The 25990-nt window shown below is 37.8% G+C and overlaps 1 protein-coding gene across 1 annotated transcript in view; it reads right to left on the reverse strand.

Annotated features, from left to right (window-relative positions):
- Nucleotides 1–25990, reverse strand: part of PRKAR2A (protein kinase cAMP-dependent type II regulatory subunit alpha) — a 59686-nt gene that overhangs the window by 24408 nt on the left and 9288 nt on the right. The window contains exon 2 of the mRNA XM_002188654.7: nucleotides 11164–11199. Coding sequence (XP_002188690.1) covers nucleotides 11164–11199 — 36 coding nt within the window. The remainder of the gene's footprint in view (nucleotides 1–11163; nucleotides 11200–25990) is intronic.

The raw sequence follows: 25990 nt of genomic DNA on the forward strand, positions 1-25990 counted from the left end.
TCACCATGTCAAAGCAGATGACAGATTCGTACCTCGATCCAGCAAGTGGGAAACAGAACCTGCAACCATTTGCACCACCTGAACCATTTTCACATTTATGACAGTTGGAAAGAAAAGCAACACTGAAACCCAAAGAACAGTTAATATGTTCAGGAAAATCAGCCACTTCAGCCTTCAATTCACTAGTGAGAACTTACTGAAATCAAGGGTAATTTTTTTGTTAAAACTAACGTTATTGCATCAGCCCAAAACTCAGATCTTGGGTCTCAAAAGACTGGTCTTCCAATTTATGTGCCACATGGCAATCTCCAGATGCAGGACAGCCCACAAGAATACCACCTCCTGACTTCATTCTTAATTGTCATAGAGGCATAACTGAGATATGATTTACAATTAACCAGGCCTTGAGCAAAAAACACCCCACCAAACCTTTGTCAAATACCAAAGCAGAATATTCAAACATGCAATCATTTGCATGACCATATATGTCAAATCAAGTGTCAGATTTTTTTTCAGTGGAGAAATATTTAGAAATTATTCATTTCAGGGAGAAAGGAAAATAATGGATTTTTGGTTCTTGAAACACATTCAAGTGTCATTTACAGTTAAAAGGAAACTAAATCAAGTTGGTTCTTCACAGGCAGAGTTCTTCTGTGTTACAGATTAACTACAAAGGCACCCAGACTCAGCACAGCTGTGCCAAACCAGCTCTGTCCAGTCAGGATTACAGGTTCAGGCACACTCCACACTTGGTCCCAAAGCCTGCTCAGGCTGCAAAGCTGCACAGATCACTCTGGCAGGCAAAGCAGCCTATGAGACACTGATGGAGACTGTAAGCCCCTAAAATCCTGCACTCTTTCACCTAGCTCTGCAGAAAGCCACTCTTGCACAACAGGTTGAAGTGTTCATCTGGCTCTACCCAAAGCCTTGCCCACAGCCCAGAGTCCACCTGAAAAAGCCCAGCTCTGATGTGGACATTACCTACGCTCCTCAAGGCCCATTACTTTAACAGAGCAGCAAAAGGTCCAAGGCAGAGCTTGGAGAGACCCCACTCTAGTTCACAGTTGGATAAACACTTTTACCAAGAGAAGTGCATGATGTGTTACAGGGCTTGCTAACCTTGCTTTTAGAAATCTTTGATAATCTTCTCCTCACCATGATTATGTACTTTCCAATAGCATTATCTAAATCAGACTTCTCCAGCTTGTTCTCTTTCCATCAAAAGAGAAATGCAACACTTCCGGAGACAATGGCTTGTGACATTGTCACACACTCCTACTTCCTACTACTTTTCAGTAACAAGTTCAGAACAGACTGCACAATCAATTATAAATGCCACCTTTTATGATAATGGGGTTTTTTTCTTCGCAGGAAATCCAACTTTACATGCACAGACACCTTTTCTCCCAAGATGCGTAAGTACAGGCAACATAATAAGCCCTTTAGAATTATGACAACTGGTTGACAACTATTTGCATAAGTGCATTTGCTTTATGTATTCTGAATAATGCAGTTTTCACATAATTTATTACATTCATACAGATTAATAAGGATCTGATTTAAGTGTTTCTTTAAAAGGCTTTATCATCATATGTACAGTAAAACAACTGAGAAAATGCCTTACAGGAGAATAGCCATTAAAATATTTTTTCTTCTTCTAATACAGCAAGATTTGGCAAAGTATTTAAAATTCCATTTCCCTAGGGGCAAACGAGAACTTTGATGATGAAAGAACTAGAATAATAAACGGAAAGTAAATAATCACAGTCTCTTTTAGATTCGTATCTTTACACACACATAATGAAAGCATTAAAAGCAGACAATACTGCTTCAACTAGATTTTAAAGACAAGCATAAAGCACTTTTAACAAGATACAATGTGTTCCTACTTAATTATTATTCCTAGGTAGGCTTTGTTCAGGGTTGGCTTTTTGTTTTGTTTTGCTTAACTCCTTCTGCAGCCACAGGATCTGGCCTGGACCCAGGTCAAGTGACTCAGGGACAGAGCAGCAGACAAACCACAGACCAAAGGCTTCACAACACCGAGGAATCTGCTCCAGGGATCTGTCAGGAAAATACATTCCCTATCATACTAAGAGGCAACTTGCTGGGGGTCTTACTGAACTGCAACAAAACTTCATAAGATAATTCTCAGCTTGTATATCTTTATTTAAATCCTCCTCCTACTCAGGAGCAATTAAAATGAAAAACTTGTGCCAGTGTAGGACTAGAGACAGAATTCTCCTAAGCACTTCTCCTACCTCTCTGGCATAACAAAATGAACATGACATTTGCCTCTTTTTTTTTTCCAACTAAACCAACAGCTGTTTATCGTTGTATTTGCTTCATATAGTTGCCTATTTAATAATATCAAAGCACAACTTTTACCTAATGCCCTTATGTATGAGTTATGCCAAATGTTTTAGCTCATCCTTCCACTGTGCATGCTCACACCACACTGGTGGGTTATGCTCTCTCACCTCACTGAAGCCACATGCTGCAAGAGAATAATGACAAACTCATAAGGCTCTAATTCCTAAACTATAATTTCTGATAATTTACAGTTTCCAGAGGACCTATGATGAAAGCACTGTGGTGGTAAAATAAACACTCTGCATGTTTCTCCTGTATAGCTGGAGGAGCCAATGGACAATATTGCCTGATTTCACAGAAATCTAACCTTGCTAACTAAGCCACACCTGGGACTCCTGCACTTTGGACTTCCATGTCTCAACTCACAAGAAGAGAGCCCAGCATCCCATCAGACACTGGTGTGCTCTGGGACTTGCAGTAAGAGGTACGTCTGCATGAAAATTAAAACAAAAAAATACTTCCGTCGTGGTAGAGGACTAACAAAAATAAGAAAGTTTTCCATGTGGCTGATCATTGGAGTAAACAGCTCTGACACTGATAGTAACTACCAAAAGCAAAATACTGCCCTTTCAATCTTAAAACAGTAATTTACAATTTGCTACTTCTGTTTCCAATTCCCTTTACTATATTTAAATAGAAGATTAAAATGGAAGCAGGGTATTTTGGAGTTACACATTATTCCATGTGGAGAAGCCTGGGAAATTCAAATGGAGCAAACTTTATTCTTGCAAGTCAAGAAATCAGAAGACTGAAATGGATAAACATGCTGCTGACCTTGTTCAAGCCTTCTAAGAGAGCCTTACTGATGAGATAGTCATCCATAAAAAAGGTCTCCTGGAAAACATGATGCTACTACTATTTCAGAGCACACAGATTCACAATTGTAGAAGAAAGCCTTCTGCTTTAATGATTCTGGTTTAGTCCATCACATAAATCTTAACACATTTTCCAAATGTGTTACGTAAGCAAGGCAGATAGAACCAGAAATTCAGCACCAATAATGCTTATGTGCCTGAAACAGTGATACTTCGAGTTAAAAACAGCACAGAGAATGTTCACTTTCCATTCAGTTTACATCAGAACATCACAAGTTCCAAGAAGTGGCTCAAATATATACTTTCCCCCAAAAAAAGGCATGTAGCTTACAGGCTTTTAGCTGCAAACTGTAGATAGAAAAGAGAATTTAGCTGAAGAATAAAACAGGAAAAGTGGTTTTCTAGTACAGAGATAAGAAATTTTCTTTCAGTTTACAGATCAAGGCATTTTTTTGGGTTTATATGTGCAGTTCTGCCATATGAACTGCTAAACCTGCAATAAGGCAAATAATATTTTTAAATCATCTTGAGAAAAGTGCAGTAAAGCACTTTTTGCCTTAAAATTTCATTTAGCAATGAAGATTACCTACATCTTTCTGACATCTCTCGTGACAGAGAACCAAAGTATGCTGAAGTGTTAAAAGGCACTTCTGAAATCAATTATATTATACAATTTTCAAAGATTTCTAGAGAATGTCCAAATACATTAAAAACCACATTACCCTGAAAAGAATAACTAACACCTCTTTACCTGTAGCAACAAGGAACTATAAAAAATCAGCATGGCTTGACACAAAAGGAATGTGTGCAGAGGAATGATGTGGAAGCCCCCAAGTCCCTGCGCTTGGAAACTGCTGCTTCCTTTCCTGGCACATCGGAAAAGCAGGAAATGTGGGAATTACTGTTGGACCCCTTGAAGACAAGCCTGGCAGCTCCCCCCATTCCTGTGTGGCTACTGAGGAATTCCAGTGCTCCGATGAGCACCAGCCATGGCAAAGGTGTGACTCCTTCACTCATTCATTTCCAGGATCAGCCAACTCTGGACTTCAGCATCTCACTGAATAAATGGATTGTTTTAGCAGGAAATACACACTTGAAGCGGTCCAGCAAAAGACTAATACTGGATAGAAATTCATCAGTTGGAACTTGTGTGCCTTATTTCAGACCAGTTTTGTGTTTTTCCATTAGAGAAGATCAAGAAGCTTAAGAAAATTAGTGTCTTTCCTCTCCCAAATTTTGGAGACATGGGAAAAACTCACCAGATCAGGTAAGTGCTGCAGGCAGCCAAGTACCCACACACAAACCACCTCCCAAAGTCAAGCCCTGACTCAAGTCTCTCTACAAATGGGTGCTCACAGCAGCTCCTGAGATAGCTTTAGTATTTCCTGAAGTGAGCTTTCATATTGCCATTATATTCCTTATAGTGAGTTTTTTAGTATTCCTATAAGGTTTTCTGTTATTTTGGGCTACACACAGACTCAGCAAGGTGTTCCAGTGTTTAAAAACTACCAAGTAAAGTTTCTGAAAGTACATCCTTTCAAATTTAAATCAAGTCTGTTTAAACTTTTATGTTCTCCATGGATGGACTATTTGACCTATTTCACATTTAAGCTGAAGTTACAGCAACCTAAACTTGTTTGAGTGTATTAGTCAATATAGGAGCATAACAACATCTCTGACTCTAAAACTTTATATTAAAATAGGGATGAAGTGCAACCTTATATATTCACAAGCAAAATGCAAATCATATCTGACTCTGAGGTCACTCTATAGATACATCACAGCACCAGGTTTTGCACCAAGTATAAAACTGTCTCTTTTAACGTGTATTGTGACAGGCATGTTGAGATCTGTGTGCCTGTCCAACAAACCATGTAGGAATATTTTCATTTAGGCTTTAATTCTCATCCTGAAAAAAAAAAAAAAACATCCTGAGTTCAAACCAAAAAGAAAAAACTAATCACCAATTCTCTATCACACAAAAGAGAAAAGTTAAATTCCAACCTGTCAAAGGGAGAACTAAATTTTACTTCAACCATCACATGAAGGCTTATATTTTCAAAAGTATTTATGTACACAAAGATATGGACCAACATTTATGTAGGCTTTTTAAAGATCTTTAATGTAAAACAATTAATGGACATTAATCACTTGCACCTTTAACTACCTGAATACTTTTGCAAAACTGATCCATTACTGATCCATTACATACTGCATTACTTGCTTAAAAATGTGCAGAGCTAAACTTATGCTCCCAACTCATAAGTGCTAATTGCAGTTAAAACATTTGACTTTGGACAAACAACTAATTATTATGTAACACTCTAGTCATTAACTATTATTAAGAAAGAATAAATAAAAAAGATGAAGGGTTAATTAATTCTACTCCACTGTAGCACTTATGTGCATTAAGCAGACTGGATCAGATTTCTTCTGACCAGTTATTGCACTGACTTAAATTTTAATTACAGATGCTCACAGTGCTGTATTTCTCTTTATGTCATTTTAAAAAGTCCTGCAGAATTGTTCACAACACTGTGAAATCCAAGTAATTGTGAAGTCATGACTATTAATTTCCAAAAATAAGCTTTTTATTATTCACTGAATGTCAATCACATGCCAGGAATTTTTAAATAAGTCCCAATATTGCAAACAGAGAAAACAAGCTTTTTTTGTTAAATGAATAATGATTCAGACACTTTCTTACAGGAGAGCACCCACACAATTTATCACCACTTTCATCTGTCATCCCACATGCTTGGCTTTTGCTCATATCAACATTTTTTAAAACCAATTCTTTTCACTCTAGTTATGATACCAGTTTTGCAATCATTAGGGCTAGCAAAAATCCATAGAAGCTTCAGGCTGTTGATACAGGAAAACTGTGCCTTTTGTAAAAATGTGGATTTTTGAAGTCGGAAGTCTCTTATCATTTATCACCTGCCTGAAAATCTGTCAGCAGAAGTTATTATGCAATCAGGGTTGTAAGATGGTGAATAATCAATAAAGAAATTAATTTTAAAGCTTCAAGAGAAGAAATCAGATCATGATTTTCAAATCCACCTTTGATAATCAGATAAATACACAGCAAAGAGAACAGCACAGAGAAAGTCAGTGATCACTCAGTCTTCCTCCCTTATGATTTCAAGTGCTGAGATTTTTATCACTGAAGCAGCAGATAGTATTCTGCAAGATAAAATACTCAAAACAACCTCCCAAGAGAAGCATTGCCTCTTGCATCATTGCTACCATTTAGATATCCTAATTTAACAGGGTCCCAAAACAGTCTTTTTTACCAAATACTAACATGCTGTGAGGCAATAATTAACAGAAAAGCTTTATTACAAAATTATTTTTGTTAAAGCTGTCATTTGAGAACACTAGAAGCTACTAAAAGGAATTTACTGTGTGTAATATTATCATATCCTGACATCTCAACTTGCCAGGGTGTGAAGAAAATGCTGTATTGCACTCAAAAGCACAGAGGAATATCAGACTTTAGCAACATATGCACATTATGAGATGATTGCTCATCTTTGGCAGGAGCCAGACTAATGAAGAGCTCAAGGTAAAGAGGCCCCACCACCATCAAAATAGAGAAGAATCCATGAGTTGAAGAACCAGTAGTCAAGGCTCTTATGGAAGCTGATGTGATGAGGAAAGAAAAAAGCCAGAAAGTGTCAGAGAATATTGATTTCCACATTATTCAACAAACAAACAAACAAACATTAAAGTACTGATTCTGAACCCAGCACCTGCTGGGGACACTGACAATTGGCAACTGACAGGGTTCCACACAGTGCTAAAGTTTGTTATACACAGGAGAAGAGGATCCAGTACAATTTAAACAAAATCAACCTCCACACACCAAACCTTTATTCAGCAACCCCATCTTAGGGGAGGGTTTAGCACCCAGCTCCAGGAAGAGATTTGATCCTTCTCACTCCACTGAGTCTCTGCTGAAAGCTACCCCACCAAAGAGACCAACTGAGGCAAGTCTTGTTTATTTGATTATTTTTTATATTAATATGAAAACAGGCACAGATCCTGACAGACATGTTACTATTAATGAAATAACTATTATATATAGCTTCTCTAGATCATATAGGTCAATTATTCTGCGTATCAATTATTCTGCTTACAGTTGCTGCATGTGAAAACTGCAGTTTCATTCCACTGAGGCAAAGGAAGGCTCATGAGGGAGTACAGGCATATTCAAAAGAGATATATTATACCAGGTCACTCAGATAAACAGAAATAATTGTAGAAAAAAGATGAAAACTTTTTGTGACACATGAATGGTACAGGTGTCATTTCGTCAGATTTTCCTATCCCAAGAAGAAATCAGCAAGTCTGCTGGAGAGTGGGTGTTCTGTAAAATGAATCAAAAGCGTCTAGAAATGGCAATACAGAAACCTATCAAAAAACTTGACTTTTCTGAAATATGCTAAAACTAAAAGAGGGGAAACTATGCACAAGAGAGACTCTAGTGGGCGTCACACTCTTCCTTCCAAAAACACAATTAACTTTTCATTCATATCCTGCCAGGAGCAATATTCTCCCCAGTACCAGTTGTTATAGTGGGACAAATATCAACGCTCTCTTCCTCTAGTTTTGAAACAGCTTTGATATAACTGAGAAAGAGGTATAGTGATTTCTGCCACCTCCCTGCACCATGTAGCCAAGGACAGAGATACTGGCAGGCTCTGCAGCCTTGCATTACAGAAAATGAAGTGACCAACATAATTTTGTCAGGAGCTCCTGTGCTTGGAGGAAGATCGAGGAGTGTAATGAAGCAAGTATGAATTCCAACCCAGTCCAGCTCCTGGGAGGAAGGAATCTGTAATGGATTCAGGCCATTCCATCCAAACCTAGGCAAAGGGAGTCAGCAGCAGCCCATGTAACACAGTTTAGACTTTGCTAACTCAGAGCAGCAGCAAAACTGCTCTGCTGGGTCATTAGCCCTGAAATTGCATCACAGCTCATGGCACCCTAGAGCTACCAGGTTTTCAAATTAGTGAGCTGGTTTTTCAAATTTTAGTTTCTACTACCAAAATAGCTTATGATTTTACAAACAGGATTCTTTTAATGAAGTCAGCCACAAGCTCAGATACAAATTAGAGCCGACCAACTGTTTGTGTGCACACCATGGATCTCAACACGTTACGTGGCCAAACATGCCACACACAAGCCAGCTATTCACTAGATTAATTTCTAGGAGAACACTAAGCTCTCATTTCTCCTTCTCCCTCCAAGCATTCTGTGGAAAAGGCTGTTTCTCTTCATGAGAACACTACCACTCTGCACTTCTATAAATAATTACATGAACATGATTAGATAAATCCCCCTCTTCCAGGATGACCCTCCTGCACAGTCCATTTTGAGTAAGTCTTAAAGAATGACAGCTAAATATTTACAACATTTATTTGCCAAAACAGTTTAGATGTTTCATAACCAGAAATAAACACCTAAATGAAAATTTAGTAATCATTAGAACAGATTTATTCTATGGATTTATGTATCTCTAGAATTTTCAAGAGTGCACCAGGGGAACCATGATCATACTGTTATCTGTAGGCAACTAACCAGAACCAGCCAGAAGAAAACACTCCAAGTTTAATATGAAAGAATTAACAAAGCAACTAAAAAGAGATTCTCTAACTGCTATGTGTAGGAGAGCTTAATAAACACTTGCTAGCCTACAAGAACACATCTCTAGTTGAATGGTTTACCAGAACAATTTATTAGCTATCATAAACTGTATGTAACGTAGACAATCACTTTATCAACTTTTCATCTAATTAAAATTATATTTTTCTTTTATTTTTGACCTAGTGAACGAGGATAATGCTGTAATTCCCTAGGCAGCCAAATACTTAAAAAGAACAATTCTTGCTTGAATTTTTCTTAAATACATCCCATGTTGGCTTTTAAATTCTCTGTAAATCTATGATTTTGTGCATGTAAATGCTGGTAACAGCAAGCAACTGAGCTCTGCTCTTCACTCCCCTTACAAACACACACTGCACTGGAAACACAGAAATACTGGTTATATTGACATGGTTCAACATGGACTAGCAGATAGCTCTTCTGAAGAGAAGACCACAAAAGAATACACTAAATGCAATTACAAAAAGAATTATGTGCCAGCTTTTCTTCTCCATGGTTTGTTCTGCTTTACTTTATCAGTTAAATCCAGAAACATGCAGTTACTATGCTGAGTAATCTGTAAGGCAACGGTGGTTTAGTGTTTAATGTTATTTTTTGGTTTATAAGGACAAAATCTATCTTAGAAAAATTACAGAATGGAAACTTGCTTCAAACCTAACGCATCTAACACAAGTCAAACCAAATTCAGAGCACCAAACCCAGCAAATCAGTCACTGATTTTATGCAAGGGATTGTAAAATGTGGCTGCCTAAGATGGCAGAGGGCTGAGCACGGTAACCAGTCTCATTCCTATGCAGGTCTTGACAGAAACAGCAGGTATGGAGTGGAATAAACCACCCCAGCAAACAACCCCCCACCCCAAACCAGCAGTTTCTCTGCTTTTCCTGCCAAGAGAAGGAAAACATCATCTCTTTGTGTACACATGGATGGTGTCTGCATCGCCTTTGCATTTTAACAAATCCCACACTGATGATGACCTATAGAGTATATACAGAGAGAAAATTGATTTCTTTTTACATTATGAAAAGTATTTACACACAGTAATAATATACACATATTCTATCACTGTTTGTCTCCATGACAATGCTAATATGAACTGTGAAATATTCTAGCTCTTCCTGAAGCAGGAGCATTATTAAGCAACTAAAGTCCTCCTTAATCTAATTGCACAAGTTAGCAATTAAATTTTGCACTTGCCTTTTAGTTGCTCACATTAACCTTTAGACCCCCTAAATGAGAGAATCTGGTTTTTGACTAAGAGCAGCCAACACTGTGAGCACCAACACTGCATTTAGTATTGCAAAGTCAAAAATATTACAAACACTTTCTGATTAAGGCTTAATTTTTTAACTTTGGGAATAACTCAACCTTTATTTAAATTTAAATCTGAGATGTATTCACTCCTCATTTCTAAGATTTTTCTCCACCAGCAGGTTCCAGGATGGATTAGTTTAATTAGCAGAGGAAGCGTCTTGGGCCTCTCCAAATACTCTACAATATATGACTCTCAATATTTACTATCAGAGAATCAAACTCCACCATCCAAGATACAATTTTGTCCTGCCTCGATTTCTCATGTAATCGTATCTCAAATCTACAGCATTGTTCATTTTTAAGAGTTATGAAATTCTCATTATACTCAAGTTATTTGTTTGTAGTGGCACAAATACACAATTATATCTTTAATCATATCCAAGCTACCAGTAGAAAAGCAAATGAACTTCATGAGTATAAGGACATTTTGCACATAAACATGTATTTATCTTATATATACATGGTATATAAATAGATGTATTACCAACAATATCCCACCATAACTAACATACCCAAGAACATCAGATTATCCACATGAATTACTGAGTACACTTGAACTCAAAATCAGAAGGAAAACACTGAATACATTGGCATTTTCATTTGTTAAATCAGAATTACAACTTTCTAGACTGGCTAAATGTTAATAAAATATTTGAAGACAAAAAAAGTACCACATACAAAGCAACTCACACTTCATCTCAAATGAAAAAGCAATGCAATACCTTGTCATCAACACACAACATTTTGTTCACATGATAATCTTCCAAATCAACTTGTAAAGGAATTTTTTGGGAATAACAGTTTCTCATTGAAGCATTTCATATTGGTTGAGATAGAAAACAAATAAATAAATAAGCATAATCTGTGTCTCTAGAACAAGTAAACAGCCAGTAATTCAACAAATATAAATATCAGTTGCACAAGAAAGGGACAGATGATGCACATTTCAAAACTATTTCAGATACTTTAAACTCTTAAAAAGAAACCATACCTGATACTCTTCTGTTGTATCGGTTAACAACTGGAGCTGGAAAAAAAGAAAAGTAAATCAAAATTACACATTTGTATTTATTATTACAAATATAATGAATTAATTGAATAATCATTACATACTTTTAGTACACCAACCCCATACAAATATCTTTTTAAAATGATCCAGTATAAAGCTTTCTTCCATTTAGTTGCCAGCCAGTAAGTTTTTATTCAAAATTAAACTTGATATTCCTGAAGGCCATTACATGCTAAGATGGATGGTAAGTAGTATTGCATTGGGTTGTTTATTTTTAACCTAATTTGAAAAAAATATACCTCTACACAGATTATCCAATCCTAACCTATCATCAGTTAGCAGCCTCATTTACTTGGTATTATTGCCAAGCCTTGCAGCACTTTGGGTCAGCTGTACCTCCTTAAGGTGGATCAAAAGCCAAAATGTTTTGGCCAAGGCAGTGTGTGCCCCCGTGCAGCACAGGCTGTGGAGCTGCCCAGGCAGGGCTCCCACAGTCACTGCAGTGTCCAGCCCTGACCAAGGCTGGAGCACAGCCTGGGAAAGGCTGAGATGGAGCACCCATCGCTCCTTTGCTCACGCTGTAGCTACACAAGGCACTTGAACTTTGGATTGGGATGAACTGCCCGAGTTCCACTGTGCACATAAATTTTGGCATTACCTTCAGCAAGCAGCACCTTTCCCCCTTTTACAGTAACCAAGGGACTGTCCTTGAGAGTTGTGTCAGTCACAAAAGAAACAAAAAAATCTACCTGTCAAGTTTCACCCAGAACAAAATCAAAGCACTCTGTTCTCCTTCACCTCTAACAACCAACATCATTTTACTCTGACTGCTTCATGTTTTTCCACTTTTCTTCCCTTCAACAGGTAATTCCATTTTTCCTGATGCAACCTGCAACCTTTCTACTCCCTTCTTTAAATATTTAACAATTAGAGGATCTTTTATACCCCATCAAAGCACGTGCATCACAGAGCCAGATTTATTAAACACCCACCACAAAAATCTTAATGACCCTGTCATTTCTTAGAAACTTTAGAATATCTCAGCACCACCAGAATACAGAGAACAGTGATTAGTTAGCACAGACAGAAGAGCTTAGCTTCTTTAGAGCACTTACAACCACTCTGCATCCACATTAAAACACAAAACTGAAAATAATACCACAAAAAGGAGATCAAAATTATTATTGTGTAGTTTTTAAAAAATAAAGGAAATCTGAAGAGGTTGGAGGGGAAAGGAATAATCAGGCTAATTCCATAGTTTTCAGCTAAATCTATTAACAGGGAGAAAATGCTCAGCCTCAAAAGAAGCCCAGGATTAAAAGCAAGACTATTATGAATTTTACAATTAAGATCTAAACTTCTATAGTATGACATAATCCTTATAAAAATAACACTGACACTGTGTTTCATACATCAAGGTTGAAGAGGTTCAAAAACACTGAATAACAAACCTGAGAATTCAAGTAACTTTCTCTTCAAACCTTTAAGCAATTTATGGCAGTAGGGACCCTTCCTGCAAGTAAGGGCAGGATTTATCTCACTTGCCAAAAGACACCATGGATGTGAGAAGTTTACCCCACCTGAAGGGGAAACAGGCATTTGCAATACAGATCCATGCAGGTTTATTAAAAAAACCCATGCCACATCCTGATCTGAAAGTGTTAAGAACAGGGCAAAATGTATGAACTTTTCCTTGTGGGTCTGTCTGTGGCTACCAGTGGTGACACAAAACTGCTCTGGACAGTAATTTGCTCTGCAACAGTACATTCTCACATCTGAGTAACTACTCAAAATTGGCCAATTTTGACCTGAAGAAATAGGAAAACTCACTACCTTTGTCCAGAGACCCAGTCAAATGCCTACCAGTTCTCTAAGGTTCTGAAGAATGAGAGGACCAAAACAAATTGGTTCCGTTTCCACTACAAAGTCATTTATTAAGAAAGAAAACACTAAATTCAAAATGTAATTTGATATGTTTGCTGTACAAGCACCTCATCAAGGTCATAACAGTTTTCAGTAAATGTTTAACTAGTCTCATGTACAGATTCAGATACTTTTAACCAACACCATTAGTGAGTAAATACATTATTTCAGGTTCTATCTTGCACATACAGAATTTTTTCTCCACCTTATGACTTCTACACCCATTTCTTGCTCATATTTAAGAATAAGATTTTCATGTCTTTGAACAGAATTAATATACTACAGAATACTCTGGCATACTTTTGGTAACATAGGAAAAAATCCAACAATGATGGCTTCTTTTAGAATCTTGATTATTTTATCCCATAGCAGGGTTCAGTGTCATCAAACTGCATCAAGTTTTCCAGTGTTAAAAATGAGAAAAACACATAACCTTTTAAGGGCAGTTAAGAGAGTACTATTATTCTGCCTCCACAAAGCTTTTAAGATTAAAATGATAGTTTGCATCTCTTACACTAGTGACAGTTCTATCATGTATAAAATTCACTTTTATGTGTTGTCAGATGACTCTTTTCATGCTAAAGAGATAAAAACCTGAGATTTCCTAGTAGAGAAGATTAACAGGTTTTTTTTCCTTCTGGCTTACCAATGAAAAGCTCCTCTTTGCTTACGACTGTTTTCAGTATTCCACAGTCATACTGCCATTCCTATGGCATCCTTGTCTTTTGCCATTAAAAGTCCATGAAGGAAAAGCCTGGCACTGAACACTGCTAAAAGAACAACTCCTTGAAGGTTCCACATACACCTACATTGGTCTGTGAACAGATTCCAAAAACTCAGATAGGGCAGAAGGGAATAATACATTTACTGTTAACACAGCCTAGCTCATAGCTGTGTTAAGGGTACCTAATTTAAAGCAATAGTGATGGACACACCAATAGCAAACCCCTACACCAGAGCAGCCCTCAGAGCACAGCTCTGCCTACACTGTGACAAGAATCCAGTGAATCCAGGACACAGACCAGGTACCACTCAGATCTACAGCAACAAGATCAAACTGCTGCTTTGAAAGAGGAAACAATTCCTTTTTTTTCCTTTCTTCTTTTTTTTTTTTTTTTTTTTTTTTAATCTCCAGTTAGAACTCCCCCCTGCCACACACCCATGGGACACAGCTCAGTTTGAACAATGGGCCATGTCTCTGGTAATGATATGAATGTTATTATATGTTAATTGCAAAAACTATAATGAGATTAAAAGATTTTGTTGTGAGATTATTGCATTGTAAACTCCCAATTATGTCAAAACATCAGGTGCGGCAATATTCAAGTTCAAAATGTCTCATAACTTTGGCACAGCTTCTGCTTTTACTTGGCTCATGGGAACCAAGACACAGCAATTGGATAAACACAACAAAAACTGAGGTAAATTAAACCATTGTACCAGAAGAGAGCAAAACGGCCCAATTTCCTCCCTGGCAGCCAAAGGCAAGTGATTCTGGCAGTGGAAAGGCAGATCAAGCTGTGCATTCCACAGTTTTGCCAGAACTGACGCAGGACAATGATCCTCCTCCACTGTTCAAGAAAAATCAGGAATGTCTGTTCAACATGCACGAGTTCTCCTTATTGTGATGAGGCACAGACTGAAGTAAGCACTAGATAGGAGCACTTAACAGGCTGTTTCAGAATGAAAAACCTTTCTTCCTCAAAGTAAAGGTATGTCATTACATTGATTTAATAAAAAATATTTTAATAATTTGCATAAATAGATCAATACGGTACATTCCATTACTTAAATTCAAAAATGTACCTTACATCAAACAGCAGTAGTGTCATGCAGTTAGTGGCTCTAGTAACTACACTGCCACTTGCTAGTGGCTCCATTTCATTGGGTTTTCTCATCTGAAAAATTAGGGATATAAATCAGACACTGGGGTATTTTTTTTTTATATTTTCCATACATCACAAAACAGGAATTTCCCCAATATCATTCACTTTGCTTTGGCATTGAGATTTACTTTGAAATATCCAATGCTCGATTGTGGCTCACTATGTTTAACTTACAAGAGTTCTGACTATGGTTATAAGCAGCTATAAAATACAGCCCCATAGGTGAAAAATGGACACAGATATTACTTTTTTTACTGTTTTCAAACCAAATCAGCAATTACAGTATTTAAGGCAAACAAGTGACAGTGAAACCACTCTTTACAACCAGACCTAAAAGCACTATTTTCCTACAGTGCGTGGGCTCCCTTCTCTGTCAGTGACTTTGAAAACTGACTGGTAAAAGAAAAAAAATCAGACTTTTTTAGATGTACACTACTACCATAACAGGGAAAGTTGTTCCTCTACACTATTCACAAGCCTGAAACGAACAGGAGTACAACCATCATTCTCCCAGCTACTGCTACCTACTTATTACACATCCTAATATAAAATCCTAAAGAAAAAGACAAAACTCAAAAGATCGATTCAGCGTCACAGGAAAAAAAAAAAACTCAGGGACAAACAAAGGACTGGCATTCCAGGCATGACAGTAGAGTATGAAGTGTTACTGCTGTGTACTGGATGTACCTTGAAAACTTACTTCTATTTCTTCACAAGCACTTTGGTTTTCACTGTGATCTGTGAACATTTCCTCATTTCAACTAGGGTAAAAAAAAAATCACACTGTGATTCTGAATATGATTTATAGCAGCATACTAAGTAAAGCTATTGTGCACACAAATATTTAATACAGATCTTCTGTGTAATCTGATCAACAATTTTTGAAGGTTTCCTGATGAAAGATGGAGCAAAACTCATAGTAGGTGGCATAAACTTATTACTCAGAGTTCAAAGAGCATAAGCACAAAATACCAGCTTTATTACAACCAAGTAGCATAAATCAGTGATTTACAGAGTACTTTCCCATTGGATCACGGCACAAAATCATCCTGTGCGAAGAGACACAAAAAGAGAAACAGAATGTAAACTGTTCTAATTTAACAAGTCAATTAAGTTTATCCAAACAACACATGAGTTGACACTATAAACCATTAAAGCTGAAATACCAGAAGCAGAGTGGAGTATAAATCTGAGGCGTGACTGTCTCTGTGGAATGTTGTATCAAGTTACGATAAGGAAGTGCCAGACTACAGCTGTCAAACTGTTTTTCTACACACCAAGATGTTAATGGACTTACATAAATAGGAATCATCACAACTCTGAGAAAACTCTATTCGAGTATCAGCTTTTTAGGATTCCTGGCAATTAAAAAGTAATGCTAGAGCAGAAAGAACTTTCATCCTCAGTTATGGAACTGTACTTCAATAAATACCAATCTAAACCTTTTTTTCTTTCAACAGGTAAGTAAAACAACAGAGTTACCTCTGACTGTTACCAATATAATAGTTGTGTATCCATTATTTCCTTCAGGATGTCCTTACTGGATAGTGGCAAATTCTCACCCCTTCCACATCTCTGCTTTAGAAGGTGGGGACTATGGGTAGGGCTACAAACTACTCAGATTTTTTCAGAGGCAGCTCTGGAACCTAAGAGCTCTCCTCAAGGCTTCTCTCAGAAAAATGGAATAGACAGAAAGAGATCAGAGTTTTACAGACACCCTTTTATTTTCCCTTGTATTCCTCTGCCTACCCACCCCCCACAGAGGAGGATGGAAACTCAGAACCCGGTTAGACAGGCAGGAGAGACCCTGATGGTGTCAGCTGAAGCATGCCAGACATTTGGAGGAAGACAAAAGGTCAGGGAATACTAGGGAAGAAGTGAGTTTCCAGAGAACAAACAGAGAGAGCACAGAACATTAAAAAAATAAAAAGGCAGAAAAGTGGAAAGCATGATCCACAACTGGGTACACACAGGCTTTGCTTTTCTGTAAGAGACTTTTACATCTATTAAGATGGAAAACAATAAAAAAAATGGCATTGCTATTAAACACTGCTTTCCTGTCTGCTGCTGTAAAAATAACAGAGACATAGATACCTTGTTATTTCTCAGTATTGAAAAACAGCTGTCATCAACAGCAAGAGAACAAAACATAAAAACAAAGTCACAACACATCCTGGTCTCCAATTTATTTTATTTTAATTTGTATTTAACAAATACTGACAAAATGGAGAAACACTGTCTGAAAGCCTAATTTTAGAAGAGTCTCTGACCCTTGCTTTACAAGTTTTTTAAAACCCTTCTGATAGGAATCATGTAGTAACTTCTGAAGGGAAAAGTTGAGTCAACAAGCTAAGCATTTATGTCAGTGAAAAAAAGATGTTTATGAAGTTAAAACTTGTGCTATTTTGAGTTGGCTCTTTTTTGGTTTTCAAGCACAGTAGAAAAATGAATATGCACTCTGGAATGGACAGAGTTTAAACAGCTCATCAAGAAAGAAATCATTGCTTGACTAACTGAAAGGAACCCGGGTGAATCTTGGATGGCACTCCTTGACTAAGGCCTTAAGAGTGTTGTTTGCTTTTAAATCAAATATCTTTTTTCTAATGGATCACTATTTCAATATTCCCTTTCCACAACTCAACCTGAACAGTCATGTATGGTACTACTTTCACAGCAGATATTCATTCTCACAAAAAAAAAGACCATAAGCCTGCTCCCACAATTCAGGAGTTTGTACAGCCTGACTGAAGCCTAAGCGCAGAGAACAAATCAAGCAGCACTTCACATTATCTGATATTGCAATGGCATGACCCACACAGCCCTCTCCTATTTCTTGCTGACACGTCTCAGATCAAGCCAAACACAGCACTTTTTTTTTTTTGTGTTGATTTTTTATGAGTGTAATCTATATTATAAAGATCAAAGAGATAGCAACAAGGCATGGACTTGCTTTAGAGACATGAAATTAGAAAAACTCCCCGTGCTGAGGTACAATCTCAGCTAAAAGGACACATATCACAGTGATTAAAGATATAACCATATGCTGATACTACAACAGAGATTGTCAGGGACTGAAATGAAAGACTTGGGAATGTTTTCAAATATTAGAAAGACAAATCTACGCACTGCACAGAGAAAGAAGGATGCTGCAAAAAAAACAGGAAAGTTAAGAAGCAGCTGACAAATCTTCAAAGCATTGTCAGAAGTGGCAAGACACTGGAAGGTACAACAAAGCAAGTGAAAAAAGGAAATTTGCTTGGGCTTTAGGAGTAGGCTTAGAGAAGAAGGTATTTCAGAGAGAGGGAAGCTAAGAAGTCACATTAGTAATACCAGAAAAGTTAAGCTTACAAACCAAACATTAAGTAGATGATAAAAATAAAATACCCTAAACATACTTGAATGTGACTTTCACTGGGATTGCCTGACAATGGAAAAGCCAGAAAGGGTCAAAGATGAGAATGAGACTGCAGAGAAACAGAAACATCACATCAAGAAGAAATAACTGCAAGTTTCCTTAAAATAAATGCTTCATACATAAAAAAATATTGGCATCTTATCTAGGGAACCACAAGGCATTTCCTAATCAGTATGAAATGTGGGCAAATTGCCCCCATGACGAGATGCAGTGGCAGACAAGAGAAAGCCTCCTCCTTTTCCAAGGCTCTTGACTAACCCTTCTTATTCTACCAGTTCTGCTTTCAAACCTCACCTCTTTATTTATTAATCTTCTGATCCACCAGAGATCAGAGATGGATGAGGCAGGAGGATTAATACCTCAGGGTACTTAGGATTTTTGAAACATAACGAAGACAAATTTCAGCCTGAAATCTTTTCATTAGAAACTTCAGAAGTGCTTTTTAAAGCAACATTCAACTCTGACAAACACAGTTCTTTTAAAGCAACACTTTCTGTATTTCAATTGGTTTTTTACTATGGTTTTGACTCCTAAGGCTTAACTCCACATCCTCATACATTTTAAAACATCAAACCCCAAGGACTTTTGATCAGATTATTATCCTGTACCTAGATGTAAGGTGCAATCATTGTCCTATGTTACAAACTAATGACATTTAAAACTCCTTCGGGTTATTTGGAAAGCTGAGTTCCACCATATTTGGATGTCCTGGAGATAATTCCTAAATGAGTCATAAAAAACGTCATTTAACTGTATCTAGCACATCAGTCTGTTTTTATTATTTCCAACTGCGCTTCTGGCATAAATCTCTTTCTACAAAATAATGAACTGTATACAGGTGGATGCAATCTGAATAAGCTAATATATGTGAACAAGCAAAAAAAAAACCACAATAAATCTGAGTTAATTTTTTATACATTTCACTGTTATTAAATTGGCATTCTATCACAGCACAGAGCCACTGCTAAGTACAAGTCTAAGATACATAAGTCATTGCTCCAAAGAGAACAGTCTCAGTCAATCCTGATCTGCCACTGGAATCAGTCAAGGGGACTTGGTTTTCCATTTTCAGAAGCCTAATTAGAACTCCCACCATTATTCTGAACATCTGAATGCAGTAAACACTGTAAAAACTAACAAGAGCAACAACCCACTGGAGGCCTCTCACAACAGGACGTAAGAGTCACCAGGAAATTCCAAAACTCCTCCATAAATGGGATGGTCCCCACACCAGCAGCCTGGGACATCACCTCAAAATCAGCTTCAGTGAGGTCCAGACACAGCTCTGCCTCACCCTGACAGTGCTGTCCTCTCCCAAACCTCGTGCACAACTCTGTTCTCAGTCCCAAAGGGTCTAGATTTTAAAAACACTCGTACTAAAGTAATATTATCCTCAGGAATAGCACAGAGCCAACTTCTCCTGAAGTAGGTGTGTATTAAATAAATACTATCAATGAAGTCAAGAACTTTTTCTTAACAGTCTGGCCAGTAACTTTGAGAGAAGTGTTTGTCAGGCAATATAACTGTAATAGACAAATATAATCCAAATGCAGATCTGGGGAGAAATCTTCATAAGGTAATAGGGATGAAGTGGAAAATGCTATCACTGGCACTGGCTTTAGTGTTTATACAGCCTCAGGTATAAGGAGCTGTAAATTAAGTTTGAAAAGAGCGGAATACAAGGATGTGATAGCTCTGGTAATGGCACAGGTGAAGCAGTGCACTGGCTCCAGGTATTTCACACCTGTCACTGCCCTTTCTATAACCCCTTCCCCTGTACTCCCCTCACTCCCCTCCATCCTGCCCCAGTGGAAAAGACAAATGCAGCTGCAAAGAGGAGAGTTACAATTCCCACTCCCACAGAAACTCTTCTACTTTCAGTTTCGGTATCACCTTACCCTGATTGTTTATAAGGCCTTTAACCTATTCCTACAACCAAGGCTTTACTTTATGTCTCATGGACAGCCACAGAAGCATGATAAATACTTCAGCAACTAATACTCACTTTCCCAGCTAATTTTAGGGTTACAGTGCACCACTGATGTTCTTGTCATTCTTACATTTCCCAATTTTGCTCTACCCAACCTGTGCAGGATGGACTTTTCCTGACACACTGCACAGAGCACCTCCAAATCTCAGTTATATACACATACACCTATATATATACATTTACAGAGCCTTTTCCTGTCAGCAAGTCCTCAAATAACTCATAGACATCCTATATTCCAATTATTATCTGTCCTCTAAGCAGAGGCATGTTTTAAGGCACAGTAAATGTTGCATGTATTCCTAATATTTTTCTAGGTACATCTGGCATTTGAGAAAACTTCAATATGGCATAATGCTGTATTTTTATTTGAATGCATAATGAAGAGCTTATTTCCTCCTATATGTAAAGAAATATGATGATGATGCACAGATATTCTTTTGGGTTAGCAATGAAAAACATAGAAAAACGAACATTTTTGACTGCCTATTAGTTTTCACCAGAAACACAACCTTAATTTTACATTCACTGCATTGTATTTTAAAGAGATTCCATCTGCTCTGTCTGTAGTGCACATTAATATTCAGAAGACATCTGCAGTGTGCAGACCAAGCTTTTAATTGAAATCATGTCACAGCTACCATCACACAACACAGAATGTAAATGTTGGCTATCTGCACTTGGCAGCTGCTTGGCAGGCTCAGCATAAAGTCCTACTGAGACTGATAGTGTCTTTAAATAATGCAGTATCAGGATATAAAAGCTATCTTGAGAAATCAAATATTGACTATCATATCCATAACTAATATAATTTACTAGCACCCTAAACTACTTATAAGCAAAATAGGGTTCGTATTCAACCATAATTTTCAAAGACAGACAACAAATTGATACAACTGAACACTCACATTTTTCACTATGATAGATACTTAAGCAAATTTAACTTGTATACAGAAGGGGACAATGACAACTGAACTTCAGTGCAACCAAAATGGTGTAATAAATGAAAGCATTTATAAAAATCTAAAACTCAAGCATTGCTAAGGACATAAGAGCACCTGAATAAAAATTCAATTAACAGGTGCACTCAGTGAATTAAGATACTTTTCTACAATGTCAGACTAATTATTCTAGAATGAACAATACAGTTACCTTTTCTTGGAATTAAAAAAAAAAACACCCATCCCTGAGTCAACAGCATTATAATTTGCTTCAAATTCTTGCCAAACCATGGTAACACAATTACATTTTCCCAGTCACCTGCATATTTTCTACTTGTACTCTGCTGTAAGTTTCTGACAAATGGGGCAGTGAGCAGCAATCTACAGAGAGAGAACTGTACGTGTGTGTGCAGGTATATACATACAAACCAAAGCTCTGTCCAATACAAGCAACTGGTTGTTACACTGACAAACTGATCTCAGACACATTGCAAGAAATTTCAGTCTATCAGTATGTAAGAATGACTCTAGGAACAGCAACACTTGCTTTTCATGAAATACACATTTCCTTGGGGGATTTATATTCCACCTTTGTCACTGTACTATAACAAACACAAAGCCAAAATTCAAGACCACAAGCCATTAAGGTATGTAGTTATGCTGCCACAAAAATAATTATGCAAGTAGAGGCAACATCAGAACAGAGTCATCATGATCCAGTGCCCTCCTCTGACAGACTAATTGGATTACTGGATCCTCTTAGCTTCAGATCAGCTCCTAACACAGATAAGGAAGTTCTACAGAAGGGGAAGACACAATTGTTTGTGTTCAGGGCATGCATACGCCCTCAGCCTCAAGCCTGCACTTGCATCTGCCACCATTTGATGGAAGGGTAGAAAAGGGAAGAAACGGAAAAGGTTTCAGGTTTCAGTCCCAAACCTGAGAGCACAACAAAACTATCACTGACCACTGACTGTAGCAGCACTCCCAATCTGTGTCAATGCCAAGGAAAAAAAGGGCTGGTCTTAGCCTTTTCCATCAGTGATGTGCAGCTGGTCTGCTTAAGTTTGGACCACAACAGAAAAGAAAAATTAACATGGGCAGTTACGGATGAGATGCAGCCTAAGAAGCTTTTCCTTTCACCTCTGTGAATCACTCTCACAGTCAGGTGTATTTCATGTGACAGTATGAAACAACTGAACTAACCTACAAAAGAGCAATTTAGAAGAAGAATATGGAACAAGAGATTTGAAGCTCAGAGAAACAACCAGCAGTATGGAGAGAGCCTGGTGTGTGGTACACCAGCAGGCATGTGTTACACAGCATGTTCTACCTGCCAGGTCAACCTGAGTTCAGAACTGATTAATTACAGGTATCTAGGTAAATTTAAGAACAGCATCCTACAGGCACATAAAAGTGCACAGTTCTTTGCCTCAGTCACTTCACTACTAATGACTGGTATTTCATTACCAGTTCCTGCTGACATTTGAATGATGAAACCTACTGTGTTTTTACATAAGACAAAACTGCAATAGGTTGTGCTGTCATCTGATTTGATCTGAATAAAAGAGCACAAGGAATTTCAATCAAGTGTCACTTCAAGCTGATTCAGAGCTTAATCTCACACATCCACATTTAACTCAAGGCATAAGCACACTTGTATGTGCCAGGCAAGGCTGGTTCCAGGGTATTCTGGACAGCTTCTGATGCAATGTTGCTATGTCCAGGAAGGTGGTCCTTCCTTCCTACTCAGCCCTGGTAAGGTCACACCTGGAGGAGTTCCCTGTCCAGTTCCAGGCTCCTCAAAACAAAAGACTGATGGACGTAGTGGACAGAGTCCAGCAAAGGGCCATAAAGACAATGAGGGGATCTGGAGCATCTCTGGTGTGAAGACAGACTGAAAAGCTGAACTGTCAGTCTACAGAAGATAAGGCTCAGAGGAGTTCTTATCAATACCTGAAGGGCACTGAAGGACAGTGGAGGCAGTTTCCCCTCACTGGCACTCAGTGACAGGACAAGAGCCACTGGTCACAAAGTTAAATACACAAAGGGTCCACCTGAACATGATGAAGAACATGTTATATGTTATATATATGCTATATATATAGTTTATACACTGGCATAAATTGCACAGAGAGGTTCTGGAGCCTCCATCCTCTGAGATACTGAAAAGCCACCTGGACATGGTCCTAGGCAACCACTACAGACAGTCCAGCTCCAAAAAAGGGGCCAGGCAAGACGACCTTCAGAGGCACTTTCCAAACTCAACCATTCTGTAATTCCACAAAGATCCTCAACAATTTATTAAAATTCATGCTTTGCTTCCAGTTCAACCTCTGATGCAAGTGGAAGCAAAATTCATCTGCAGGTAGTTCATCTAGTTTCAGGCATCCTTTTTCCAGGAAGGTGACTATAAATTCTGACCCAGCCACTGCACAGATTTTGGGTTGTTGGGGTTTAATTTGTTTGGCTGCATCTTTTTAAGGGGAGAAAGGTAGGAAGAGCAAGTCTGAGAAATACCCTGGGCTTCTACACTTTCTTACTATGGGCACATCCTTCACAACTGCAAACTGAGCACTTTTTTGGGCATTTTTAAAGATGTTCAGTATTGATACTACTGCAATATACCAAAGTACTTCTTATTCTTATAATGCCACATAAAAATCCACATCCTGCACAAACCTCAGCAGGAGTATCAGCCAGCTTAGTCAGTGTCACAAAAGGCATCTATTATCAGCTGATCAGCTACGACCTTTCTAGGATTTAGCACTCTATCCTGCACAAGTAATCACCTCTGAAGGCTCATTCTTGCCTGAACAGTTTGTGAATTGCCTTTCTCAAACCAGCCTTTCTCAAAAGAGCAACAATTTAAAAAGCTGGCTCAATTCTTCTGGAAGTCTGATTTTAACAGTTTTGGAGGATTTATATTAAGTGCTTAAAAAAAACTGATGATGTGTTGTTGATCTGTGGAATTATAAAAAATTTATTCAAAGAATTAGTGTTCCCATATGATGATATGTTAAAAAAATTGCAGAAAAAAAATTGTGTAATATATCACACCACATTTTTAATAACCCAAACCTGAAACCATTGGTCAATTGCTTCTAAGAACTTCTACACATACTTGGAACTGAAGTGATTTGCTTTCCAGTTTAAAAAAAAACAAAACAAAAAGGCAGAACAAAAGCCAGTACACCAAAACCCCCACACCAACTCACAATTTGTGTCCTTGCTATATACAGATTTATGTACAGTAATGATAGAAGAGGTACACTGGATTTACAGGATTTTATGCTGTAGTGGGAGCTTCAGAGCCACAACATTGGACACCAGGTTTTCTGCTTTGCTTTCCCTCATCTCTAACGTGCAGGATCCTCTGTGTGAGCACAACTGACTCTACAATTCATGATAATTTTCTTGTCTGGTGCTTTTCTAGTGACAACAAAATGTGAATTGCACCCAGTGCTTCCACAGCCCTCCAGCAGCCAGCACAGGCTGAGCTCTGCAGGAGGGGGGCAGCCAGAGGACTGAGGGGTGACACAAACTCATCAGGCAGAACATACACAAGAGCGTGAGGGATTCTACAGAAGCATCATTAACATCTCTGGAAATTTTGTGCAATATGAGCATAGAACATGAAGTTCTACTTCACTGATAGTACAATATATTCATCAATAATTCACAAGTGAACCTTCTTTCATTGAGATATAATTTGGTTACAGCCCCTTTTAGTAAATCAAGCATAAATAAATTTGAGTGGATTATAAATATGTATGTTTTAAAATTTAAACCTGTTTAATCTCCTAATCTGGTCAATCTTTAGGTTACGGTACACAACCAAATTAACAAGCAAGAACAACTTCTGTACTGTATCTCAAAATAAAGTATTTCATAGCTTTTCTTCCTTCAGATTTACACTTATAACAACATTATATCAACATTCAACAGTTACTTACAACATATAGCTGTAAAAAGAATCATCTCCGTGTGAAAATGTATTTTGACAAGACAGCCCCCCCACACACTTCCAGTAATTGCATCCTGTGCACTTTCACAGGAAGAGGATTTTTGGGAAAGAGGAAGGGTAAAGACAGGCATCTGCTCTGTATCCTAAGAAGGGATAGTAGTAAAAAATATCAGTGTGTTCTACCCAGACCAAGGAAAATCCTCTTTATAGAGGCATTTAGGTTGGAAAAGACCTTTAAGATAATTGCTTGAGTCCAACCACAAACCCAACACTGCTACCTCCACCACTGAGCCAGGTCTCTGAGCACTGTGCCAAATCTGCTCATGGGTGTCTGAAGTCTCAGCAAGAGGCTTGGACAAATAACATTCATTCTGACAATATTTGGATGAAACGATAAAAAATTCCCTGACCAAACTGAGGCACAGCAGGTGGCAAGTGCTGCATGGTTCAGCTTCCAGATGAATTGATTTTCAGGAGCAGAACTTCTAGGATACAACTCCCCTGAGTCACACAGTGCTTCACAACAAATGTACACACTGCAGATCTTCCAGCTGTGAAAAGCTAAGAAAAGCTAAAACCTCAAGCAAAATCAGTATACATCATGCAAAGCTATATTATTTCATAGTCCTATGAAAAAATTGGTAAAGCAGTTAATAATTACATGTTTCTGCAGTAAGAAATTAAAATTAC

This window comes from Taeniopygia guttata, chromosome 12 (assembly GCF_048771995.1).
Source record: "Taeniopygia guttata chromosome 12, bTaeGut7.mat, whole genome shotgun sequence".
Lineage (NCBI taxonomy): Eukaryota > Metazoa > Chordata > Aves > Passeriformes > Estrildidae > Taeniopygia > Taeniopygia guttata.